At 37.2% G+C, this 12,756-nt stretch overlaps 1 protein-coding gene across 2 annotated transcripts in view; it reads left to right on the top strand.

Annotated features, from left to right (window-relative positions):
- Positions 1–11,980, top strand: part of LOC113403999 (FK506-binding protein 2) — a 32,463-nt gene extending 20,483 nt beyond the window's left edge. The window contains exons 2-4 of one of the 2 annotated variants that reach the window (XM_026644720.2): positions 8,427–8,515; positions 10,235–10,422; positions 10,815–11,980. In XM_026644720.2, coding sequence (XP_026500505.2) covers positions 8,427–8,515; positions 10,235–10,422; positions 10,815–10,997 — 460 coding nt within the window. In that variant the 3' untranslated portion in view covers positions 10,998–11,980. Of the gene's footprint in view, positions 1–8,426; positions 8,516–10,234; positions 10,489–10,814 lie in introns of both variants that reach the window. The other variant, XM_026644719.2, reaches the window with a different exon arrangement.
- Positions 11,981–12,756: the final 776 nt, after the last annotated feature.

The following is a 12,756-nucleotide window of genomic DNA, read 5'->3' as shown; positions in this document are numbered from 1 at the left end:
AGTGATGTAGAATCACTTAAAAACAAATATGCATATTTCGTGAAACTGCATCACGTGCTACTCACGACTAATTGGTATTATTTATCATTAAAAAAATATATGATTGTATTCTATACGGTACTTTGACAGCGTTTGTTACGGACTACGATGTTATGACAGAGCTTAAGAATGCAATCACGGGTCTTATTATTCTGCGCGTCAACTGCAACTTAAATTGAAACTTGACAGCGATAGAAATGCGGATAATAGAAACTTCATCGTCGAAGTGGTTTCGATAATAAAAGAATCGTTCGGAATTAATAACAAGATCTCGCTCCCGGTGAAAGTATTATGTTTAAAATTGAGCAAAGTTTATATTGTGAGATGCGTCGAAGACTGTCTGATATAATATTAAGTATCGCGCGAGTGTGGGGGTGTGAAAAATTCAACGCCAGCAACCGCGCGGGCGCCGGCTCACGACGCGACGCCGCCCGCCTCTCGCCCGCTCGTCTCTCTGCGAAACGTGATGCAACTTGTTCGAAATAAATACAATTATTTATTTGCACTTTTCATTTGATGCCTCGAATTCATAGCGCCTTTTCGACTTCGTTTTGTTTGAATTGAAACCTAGAATTTGTGAAAGAAGCAATATTCAGTGCAATCGAAACGATATAAGTTGTTGTTCTTTGGCGACTTTACTCTGAATAAATAATTAGCGAATGCAAATTGCAAAACCTAAATAATGTTAAATCAATCGTTCGTTTGCTCATTAATAACTGATCAAATTATTCGATTATTAAATATATGTAGCCGTCCCGCTGCCTCCATACCTGTGACAATATTGTCTTCGCCACCACCAGGGTACTCCTTTTCATTTGATTACAGCTTAATAATTCAGAAACTCGTGAACGGCTCCACGAACGTCGCAGACGAAGACGCTGCCGAGTGTGTCCTGGGCACACACACTTGCATAATGACGTTTAGTCTTTATCGGAGTGAATTAATAACCAAAATTAGAATTTGAGATATACACGAAAGCCGATTAATGTATGGATTATGTTTAAAATGCTTATAATATATAATGTTAAAATAAAAGCTGCTGTTTCGCAGACTAAATGGCCAATGATCGATGACAGTGATGGTACTCGTAGTCTACCGTAACGATCGATGGCTGCCCATTGACGAGTGGCGACCGACACGCAGACGGACGGCCGGCCGACCGCTCCTACCACTTTCACTGACATGGTATTCGCTTAGAAATTGAATGTTTCATTAAACAAGATTTCCGCGACGAGAATTAATAAGCGCTTCTGAACAATTATGCGAGAACACGAATAATTCGTGGATCCCATTTCCGACGTTTGTCGAATGCACGCGAGTAGCGAACTCGCAAACGCTCCGCCATCGAATGTTCGCTCTTTAATTTAATTAACTTTGCTCCTCCGCGCTGTGGACTCAAGCGCCGTTATACTGTCCTACACACTAGCTATTCATATAATACAGTATTTAGTTTAACATTATAATTTTATAAATATTATTAATTGAAATTTCAACTATTCTCGGTATATTACTTTAAAACTCAGTCTTAGCTCAACTTGTAATTTCGGTTCGTTCGAAATTAAAGTGACTGATAGTTTGGTGAGTTTGAAAATAAACGAAAAGTTCGCATGTGTAGCGGTTTTTATTGTATGTGACGCAGTGGCGAAGTTATGAATTTTAGGCAGTGGTGACCACTTACCATAAAGTGGTCCAATTGCCCGATAGGTATATGATAGAAACGTCGTACGTAAAAGTTTATACAATACTAACATTCGTGATCCGCGTCCACAGGTGGCAATAAAGACAAGGTAACATGTTCCAAGCAGTATCGTCTCCGTCAACAACATCGTTTATGACGATTAAAATTTCGAGGAATATTTTATGCACCGACGAGCTACGTTTTAACATTTATATTTACACGCATATCTACTTATACAATGCATTGGTGATGGAGCTGAAATGTGTTGCTTCCGAACTAGAGTTTCTATTATAGGCTTATAGTGGCTCGTACGTTAGACGTCTACGTTGGTTAAATCCATGCGTGTGTGTGTGAGACAATACACATGGGCGTAGGCGTGTTTTTATATAATTATATAATTCCTAGAAATATCTAACCGCACGAAGTTTCCTCTCGAGGATATGCATCGAAAATTATCTCGTAAACACTGATAAATGCTAAGTTCAATCTGATATAGCGTTGTTTTATTTTAATGAACGTCAACTTAAATAATCTTAAACATTTATTATCGCGGCGTCAATTACTAAAACTAATCCAATAAACGTAATCGTTTCAAAAAAATATAGTTGGCTTGACTGATTTTCCTTTCTTTCTCCAGAGTTTCCGTTTATATATATCTATGAATATAAACTTTTTAAGCTTATTTTGAAATATTTTAGTAGTAGAATGTTCTAGTTATCGTATAAAACGACCATCACTTTTAATGCATTTTTTATATAATTCAAAAATCTAAATATCCATTCAAACAGGCTCTTACGAGCACTTTTGAATCGCGATATTATATGAAATGTTAAGGCTACCACCGCGGTCGGAATGTACGTTTTAGGGAGGAGATTTCTTACGAGTATATTTCGTAGTCTAAGCTTAGGCAAATATTTGCATCGTACATTTGTATTATATTATAAACTATGAAAATTATACGTTATCCTTATGGATCGTGTATTTACAAGGTGGATATTTGAGACGGTCGGTCAGACTAGCTACCTTCACGGTTATGACCACACGACGATCTTAAGACTGTCGATGAGTTGTGGTGATATGTTGTGACGTATGTTCCTAATAGATTGAGAAAATACTAACGTCAGCCAGAAAAATGGTAATGTCATTAAATCCGTTTCTAGTTAAACTTTACAGCGGGAAGGCATTGCCTGGCCGTTTATCGCGCCGAGAGCTCTAACAATAGTTTCACCTCTCTCTCGTGACGACTCGCTTTCGATTCGCGAACTATCTTGACCTCACTTTCACAGTGTCCTGTCGTACTGTTCGTCTATTAAGAAATCTTTAGCTTACATAACATATGTAGCTCCGACTCCATGTTAGATATTATGTTTTAAACCTTAGAACTAACCACATTTATAATCTGTATGCGCTACATTCGTGTTAGAGATGTGTGTTAGATGTTATAGGCAATATTAACTATCGTGCTCTGTATCCTGTCAATAGAATATTCTAATTAACCAACAGTAACACTTTACTTGGCGGCCTCGTTGATTCAACACTCGTACTTATAATAAATTACAGACTTAATTAGTATATAACATAATTATGAACTGATATTAAATGTAACTATGTGATACATATATCGTAATTCTGCAATATAAATAAATAGATAAAAGAAACACGCCGCAAGTGATAAACCCCCTTGAATGTATTGTACTACGCTACGTCTCAATGAGCATACTCGATACGATCGGGAAGAAAGTTTTAGTAGAAATAAACGTTGGTCAGTTAGCTGCGGTAACCGACAATGCAATTAAAACATGCTTGCAGAAATAACTCTCTCATCCGTTCGGTTCGACAATTATGCGCGGAAGGTTCGATCATTTTCGACGGCGGAAATGTTTAGTATTTACGGATTGCGACAGCGATAACAACTGTATTTTACAATACAAACCCCGCCTTCGATTGCTTTAGTGCGGTTAACTGGACGACTGATACGTTTTGGTGCTGCATCTACTTCGGCTTAATCTAACATAAGTGTATTATCGAACGTGGGAGATTTATCTCCGCGCACCGCGCTGCGGTGTCGCTCGCAAAAAATGTATGTTGCACTCTTCTAAAGTCTTCTTTTCTTAAGTTCTTATTGAATAAATAACGTTCGTTCCCTTTCTCTTTAGCTTTGGCTTCGTCGGGCTCTTCTCGCCCTGCGCGTTGTTTCGTCCCAGGGGCGAGTGTGATGACTTCTAACACTTGAGTCCGAAATGAAACTATACCAACTGTTGCTGGTTGCCGGTGAGATGACTGATCCTGACAGTCAGTCGGTACGGACAGTACCGATACGGGCTCGCTCGTACTATCGGTGTAATTAAATTTAATGACAAGATCTTAACAAAATTTCCGGTGAAAGTTAATTTATCTAAAACTTTAGTTGGCTTTTAGTTTTCGCTTTTTAGAGTCGCATATCATGACCCCTTGTGTTTCTCAATGAATGAAATCAAGTTATATAAAAACTCCAAAGCAGGACTTACGACAACTAGCTTTCACATTCGTAATATTAATTAGGGATTCGCTGCACACGGCGTGTCGCGGTCGTTGCTTCTCGCCGAGTCTTGCCTTTTCTCTCGTGGTGATTAAACAAGAGCAACTAGGCGAATATTTACACAGCGAATGGATGATGCAACGAAATTTAGTGTCACGAGTTTAAACATTGCAAGAGTCGTTATTAGTCTTCGTGTGTGCTCGGCGCACGTAACACGAGGATATTATGCGGATACTCCGCGGGTAGGAGAGAAAGTTGATAGGTCACTAATTCTACGAACACGTATGGACGTCGAGCAGACGTCGTGACGATGGGCACGCCAGTATCAGGAAACGACTAAAACACCTCTATGACGCGGCCGAAACTCTGAGGTTGTAGGCCATATTCATTATTTATGAATATGTTTTATCCTATATGATATTATAAAGTAAATAATTCCGCTTGTCACGCATCTCATTAAGCAGTATGCTGTGTGATGATGTTATACCTAATCGTTGGTTTATTTCAATATCCAACTAAAGTTTCATAATAAAGTAACCGCTCTATATTTAATGATTTTCCAACGTAAATATAAAATAGTAAAATGTACAAAATGTAGCAAGTTTTAGTGGTTCTTTCTTACGTGGTCTGGTTCGTCTTTGTTCTGTACTCGTTTCTTTGCACTTGAACTTTATTGAGTATAATATATGCGGTGACTTTCAAAATAATAACAAGATCTTGCCAACGAGTTACTGAAATGTCATTTCCGCAAGACCCGCTGCTCACTGAAGTTTATGTCGGCTCTTAGTTCTTACGACACCCACTGGTCGACTCATCGCATAAACTAAAACTGTACATAAAAGATTTCATCTTTTCAATTAATCGCGGGATGCCGGAATCGATAGTGTAATATTATATAATATCAATACATAATATCATTGCGTCGAGGCCGCGCCGGAATCACGCATGCATCATTAACGATACATCGAGCACTATGCAGAGCGTACTACAGATGATTTCATTCCGAAAAATTAAAATGTATAACCGAACATCGAAGACATCGAAGTCACGGACGGTTGCTGATGTATACGTCGCGTACTGGATACTTGACTCGAATTTCTTGTAAACATTGGCCCTCGACCGTCAATTAACCATTCATAATACATTTTTGTTTTCTAGTTTTCTATAGTTCCCTATGTTCGATTTCATCGGTTCAGTTGACCGCACCGTGCAACGTGACGATGTAATGTGATATAAATATTACAATATTTATAAGAACTGCGACTTCTCACTCCGTTTAGTGTCTCCGACTTTTCCAGGCGAGGACCTGTAAGCACTCGCGTATAACTTTAATTAGATGGTAATTCGGCTACTATGCAAAATAGAACGCGGAGGGCTTAATTAAGTCTGGTACAATGCCTGAACGGCGTTTCGAGATTCATACAATAAACACAGTTATTATCTGTAATAACCTCTCAGGATCTGCCGCTGTCGGAGTGATTGCGTTTAACAATTATTATTATGAAACTAATATACAATTAGAGGACGTTTTCATTTTCATAAGTACAATAACTGTCGGATTTCTATCGAGGGTATCCACAGTCAGTATACAGCTACTGTCTAGTCGGTCTCGACGTCGCGGGTACGCCTGCAGGTCCCGCTATATCAAATTCAAAACAACAAAGTTACAATCAGGTTTTCCTCAATTAATTTTCAAAAGCAACTTTACTAGTTGGGAAGTGTGTAGATCCGTGTGCCTTGAAAGACACGTTGGTAAGAAATATCATGAGCTCTTACAAAAAAAAAGTTACGAAATATGAAACGAATCTATTATTGTTGTTTAATGATTTCAAAGCTATTTACTAACTTTAATACTGGTTATATGAAAAGGAAAGTTATTTAGTTAGTCACGCCTTTACGTTTCAACGGATCTTCGTACAATTTAGACAGTTTTGAACACGGCTCATTTGTAACTCAGTTGAAACAAGAACACGAACTTACGTATTTTAACGGCAACAACTGAGAACGTTATACAGATACGCTTGAAAAGATTTCATTTTTAAGCGAGAGCATAGACCACGGACCGTCATTTGCAGCTACATATCAGTGCGAACACAAACGTAAATGTACCACGGCTGGGCAAATGTGTCCACCCGGTCCATATTGGAACGGGTAATCTTGTGACCACGTGATCTTTTTAAAAGTTACCTTACTTTAGTTAGGTACAACAGCGCATGCATATTTTAACGACCATGTAAAAACCCTTGACGCCTCATTCGCAATACATTCCCAAGAATGCTTCTGAATTTATTTATGGTGCGTTAGCAAATCAGTTATGAATGCGATAAGCTGTAATGGCCGCTGCAAACTACTTGCAAACAAAAGCCTATGTAATAGCGTTATTCCGAGCCGATTTATCTGATGGTCAGGCACATCGCCCAAATATATGGACAATATGCGCTAAAATAATATAAATAGTGCCTATGGCTTCTAGCATTAATGCAAATATGTTAATTTGTCTCTCCCGTCTGTGTGTATTGTTTGTTTGAGGAACTTCTAATTTAATACATACATGTATTACGTGTCCTACTTTTCTGGACATTGAATATTAGTTTCGATACTAAGACAAACTGCATTCAATCAGTCTAAACGCTCCCTCTATTAAAAAGGTGTATAAAGTATCGGCGATTTATATTATGATTCCACTTCCTCCACCGTATTGTCTAAAAGGCCACAACCGCCAGCTAAACCGACACTCAAAAAATATATTTCACTAAAAAATGAGGAAGTATCACTTATGACCAGTGCTCAATCAAAGTTGCACAAAGGCAACAATTTTGCTGCCAAAAATCTAAATAATATGAACGTAGGTACAGAGCGGAATACGGGGATCCACAATTCGGGGTCTTTTTATTTTAATGTTAGTTATGCTAACGGGATTACGTGTACGGACTCTAGGAAACACGGTTCCAATCTTCGTTTGGGGTCCAATTTTTGTTTTAATTAGAGTATTTTATGCATCAATTATTCATAGTTATATCTTGATAAAAGACCAGTAACTCATCTGCCTGGTGTTGCTAATATCCATGAGAGTTACTTTCCATCAGTTGAGTATCGTGCTCGTTTGCCACCTATGCCAAAAAAGTTGAAGTTTTATCGTCCTAATTACAACGAGAAAATATGTTTTTTATTTACTCGTATAAAGTAAGTGGTAAGTGGGCTGGCAATTGCGCCACCTGATGGTAATGGTCTAGACCAGTGATTCCCAAAGTGGTCCAGCTGGGTCTACGTAGGCGTGAATAAAAAATGGGGGTCCATAAGATGTTAATGGGGGTCCACGAAAATTTATCTGCTTTTGATAGTAAAGAGCAAAAATGTAAGGATAGTTTTTATAAGGGCCTACCTACATTGTTTTAAGTACCCAACTAAGCAGATAATATTTTAATAAGGCAAGCGACTGTTACTTGTCTAAACTTGCGTATTCGATATTACGTACAATTTCGTGTACAGACTTGCAAAGCACTATCCGCCCGACAATGCTTAATGCCTGTTCAGACATGAACTTGATCACCACTATAAATACTTGATGCCAATGGTAGCTACCTTTTTTTTCGTCATCAGTTTGAGAGAATCACTAACAAATTCATAGATTTTTATTGGTGAAATACTCGTAGGATTACTAAGGATAGAATTAAAAGCACCAATATTAACAAATTTAAATTTATTTCAATATTTAGTGTTTCTCTCAAACTGTGGTTACGGACACATGCCAATAGGTGGTCCACGAGAAAAATAAGTTTGGGAACTACCGGTCTAGACCGCTATTAGATATTGTTAATATCAAACATTCCTTACGTCGCCAATGCGTCAACAACCTTGGGAACTAAGAAAATAAGTAGCTTGTTGCGAACTATTCCAATTCTGTTGAGTTCACTTAAAAGAATATTATGTCGTCGCTCGTGATCCTTTCGTGTCGTTGCTATAAAAGAGTTAGATACTTTGTTTATTCCCTTCGATTACGCTCACCAGATTATTATAACAATATTCAAGTCTCAGATAGCGAAGAGCGAGTCAATTAAGTATTTCATAGATTGTTATAACAATCTTGACGTGTATATTAATATATAAGTTACAAGGTTTTCGATTGCTTTCCGCAGTCTTACAAGTACAAAGTTTAATGTAAGTCAATTTAAAAGGACGTTCTTGTTTCAGCTACGACCGCGACCAGCCCTTCACTTTCCAGATCGGAGTCGGCCAAGTCATCAAGGGCTGGGACCAAGGTCTTCTCGACATGTGCGTCGGTGAGTGAAGAATTTTCCTTTATTTTCTGTGTAAATTAAATGATAAATATAGATAAACAAAATTAACAATACCTGAACAGTAAAAAGGAAAGTGTCGAGAAGGGAACGGCCATATTTGCTTTTAGCAAACCGCATAAATTAGCATGAAAGCATTTTTGTTTGGAAAACTGTAATCGTTGCCGAATGTGAAGTTAATAAAGCGATCGGCGATGGCTGCCGCGAGGGTCATTTGCGTAATATTTACCGCTTTGCCGCGTCATTTCGTGTAACAACGGTAATGAGATCGCCGTTCATCTCTGTAATAACTCCTGTTTCCTAGTTGGAATACACAATGTACTGTTTATATGGAAGAGTAATTTGCTGATAATAATGTATACTAGAGTTAATGATTTCAAAATACCTCATATGATTAAAGTACAAATTGAAAAGCACCTTAATCAACCAGTACTAATAGACCCCTCCCCCCCAACACAATTAGCTACAATATATTTTTTATTAATACGTTTTTCACATTAAATCTGGCTGTAAGTGTCACATCCCCTGAACTAAGAATTTGTTCATGCATGTTGAATTTAACTAGCTCGAAGCTACACCGAAGCTCATTGTGCGAAGTTTCGTAAGCAACGTTGTGTACAGAAGTGAGAGGGAATCATGAAAACAGCAAAACTAAACTTGTTGCTCCCGGAATCTGCTGTGTTAACTAGTAGCTGAACTACGTAGTCGCCGTGACAAGTTATAATTACTGGCGATAACACGCCGACAGCGTCTAATACATGATCATACTGCAGTCGTAGAGTATTCAGAGGCCAATTGATGTGAAAAAATTATAGCCTTATTGATAGTTGCAAATTACACCAATTCTTTAACATAATCGTAACCTAACTTCACCTCATACTTAACTCTACTCCTTTATAGCAAACACCGACATAAATCAGCAAGTGGGTATAATATATCCATGTGTGTAAAATTGCACATAAATATTGAATTAAAAAATCATCACAAAGAAAGCTGTTCTTCCATTTAAGCCGTTTGCAAACTTTAACTGAATTGTTATAACTTTTGAACTACATTGTTTCATATGCAATTAAGACAAATATTTATTTAAATAGTTCAAAAGCGTTCTTTCTTTCTGGGCTTGAGCCAAAGGGTCAAGTGCAATGCTAGAAAGTTTGAAGCTCAATAGAAAAAATTCAAACAACCAGCCAATAATGCTCTAAAACCATCCAAGGTATTTTAAACCTTGAAGCCTTTGAATTTTATCAAGTTAAATTTTAAAACTAAATGCTTACAAGTGTTTCAAGAAATTAATCATATCCAAACAAAAGTTAACCTAAACAAAGACCTTAAATAATATTTAATTAAAAGTAATATGGATACTTAGGCAGTATACAATAAATAAGGAAAAAAACGTAGAATTAGGATTTCTTTAAGCGAATGTAACTATTCATAAAGAGCCATCACGGCTGCCATTGCGTCCGTTGTCCGCGACACCGACCGAACGGAATTTAAAATGGTTATAAAATGTCGATGAATCGAAAGCTCGATTGTTGGGGATAACATGTCATTATTGCATTTTAAATATTTAACCTAACGCATGTACCGCACACAACGTTTTTTCGCAACCTGCAAATATTGCTTAGAACATGATAACAGCTGCGAATATATAATATAAATGTATTTGTGATCGAGGCTTCAGGTAACAGTCATTCTATGTTTCAGGTGAGAAACGTAAACTCACGATTCCATCATCCCTCGGCTACGGAGAGCGTGGGGCCGGCAACGTGATCCCTCCCCATGCCACCCTCCACTTCGACGTGGAGCTGATCAACATCGGTGACTCCCCCCCGACCACCAACGTGTTCAAAGAAATTGACTCCGACAAGGACAACATGCTATCCAGAGAGGAAGTGAGTATTGACTTAGCGTTCCGAGCGATGGATTCAGATGGCGATAACGAGCTGTCGCGAGAGGAGGTCAGTCACTGATAGTTTTATGGTGAAGGGTAGTCCCGCGGTCCCACGAACCCCCGGACTCGTTAGTGGTATAGGGTCTGATGCAACAAGAGTACCACTATATGCATGGCTTCTTTAAAATATGCCTTCGTGTTTCACATGTGTATCTTTTTCAAATAAAATTGTATAATATTTAGATTTTACAACATAATAAGCTATTAATAGATTCGAAACTGATAACTTATCCTTGATTATATCTGTCGCTAATTAGCACTAATCAATTAGTCGAGTCGAGGCTTCAATTAGAACCTTTACAATATATTAATTAGATCGTTTCCTTTGTGCAGGTGAGTGACTATCTTAAGAAGCAAATGGTCCCCGCCGACGGGGCGGAGATGAGCGAAGATATCAAACAGATGCTGGAGAGTCACGATAAACTCGTCGAGGAGATCTTCCAGCACGAGGACAAGGACAAGAACGGCTTCATTAGCCACGAAGAGTTCTCAGGACCGAAACACGACGAGCTCTAAATTTATTATATTTAATACAAACCGCTCCTAAGCACAAAATATTAAAAGTTATTAGAGCGTGGACGTACTCGGCTCTTGCTCTAGGGCTCATATTTTACTACCAATTAACTAATTAATGTGCTAACATTATATTCTTTGATTAATCTTTTAGGATTTTTTTGACTTAGAAATACTCAAGTCAATTATTAACCGAGTTACCCATAAGGGGTCCGCCTGTAGCTGAGCACGTTCATGATAACATTCAATGTGGAGACGGCCTTTAAGACTTACGAGTGATCCTAGTGTTCTTATTCTGATACAAAGCATACCATAGTTACTCTCCTACTGTTAAAATCGAGCACAATGTCTTGTCTGTTTGTGTTTTTCAATATCCCGTGACACTTCCTCACATCGCTTCGTAGTATCCGTTGTTGTGCACGAGTTACTTTTCTGTTGAGTTTAATGTACTTAGTATACTTAAGTTGTTGGCGGCGCGATGAATTTGTTGTAACATTAAGATAGGTACAAAATATGTAATAATTTTATATAAACAAAAACATTTGGGCGAATCTTATTTTATATTATTATATAAAATGTTTCCTTTATATTATACTAAGATGTTATATTTTATACGTCGGTTTTTTATGTCTTATTTTTGTAATTACTTATTTATTCATATCGATTTGGTCTTTTGTTTTGCGTCTGCAAATTATATCGTGTGTCGCGTTTTTCTTCTCAAGATTCTCAGTTTACGGGGTACCGGTGTTGTGGATTTATTGATATGGAGGAAGACGACGACTACGGAATATATTTTATACACATTAACTGTCGCAATTTTATGTTTAGTTTCATAAGTCAAAAATAATGTTAAATATCAACTGATTACGTTATAAGTGTCTGCTAGGACACGAGCTGTGCAGTAGAAACCTGAGCATAATTATTGCAAATAGCAGGGAATTTTTAGTTAACTGTTCGTCACTTGTTCAAATAAAATATACTTACTAGGTAAAGCACTTTTATTTAATCACGTCCTACACGTTTTCATATGCTTAATATTGTGAAAGATGTCGAGACACGTCCTGTCTTTTTTGTGTAAACATCTCGTAATATTTCTAAAACTAGTCATTCAAATTACAAATTGTGAAATTTTAATTTTCTACATTTCTCAAGTTTTCAACCTAAAAATAGTCTTTATTTATAAAAGCGAGATATTAGGTTCACATTTAAGATATTTACAATTTTTTGTAATGTACAATTTTCCCTCCGACCACTTACAATACATCGTATGTGCGGGCTTAAACCATCAACTACAAAAATATACAAGTTCTAACCGTACGATAATATACATATGTTATATTATATTATAGATGTTATACAGACTTTATATACATATATGTTATTCCGTAATATAGTTTTTGCATGAAACTAGAAAAGGACAAATCTTGCTTTGAATAGGATTGATACAAGTGCTGCAGTCCAGACCATTTTCAACTACGATCTTCTGTCACTATGAGTTAGGAAAATGAGGGGTAGCCTACCAGTTAAGGATGAGTTTTATTAAAACGAATATTATAAGACTTCTTACTAAGAAAAAACCAAGTTTTTCTTATAAAGTATTTTAAACTTTTCTATAGTGAAAATACGTGAAGTTGTTGTTTATTATTTCTTCCATTTTGTCTGAGAAGGTTCACTAGAACTTCATAAAATGAATCGAGAACTATAGAACGTACAAAATAATTCTCCTTTTTTATTGTAGCTGCTGGAACACAACCGGCTGCAT

The sequence above is a fragment of the Vanessa tameamea genome, chromosome Z (genome assembly GCF_037043105.1).
Source record: "Vanessa tameamea isolate UH-Manoa-2023 chromosome Z, ilVanTame1 primary haplotype, whole genome shotgun sequence".
Classification (NCBI taxonomy): Eukaryota; Metazoa; Arthropoda; class Insecta; order Lepidoptera; family Nymphalidae; genus Vanessa; species Vanessa tameamea.
This window is presented reverse-complemented; position numbering and strand designations above follow the sequence as displayed.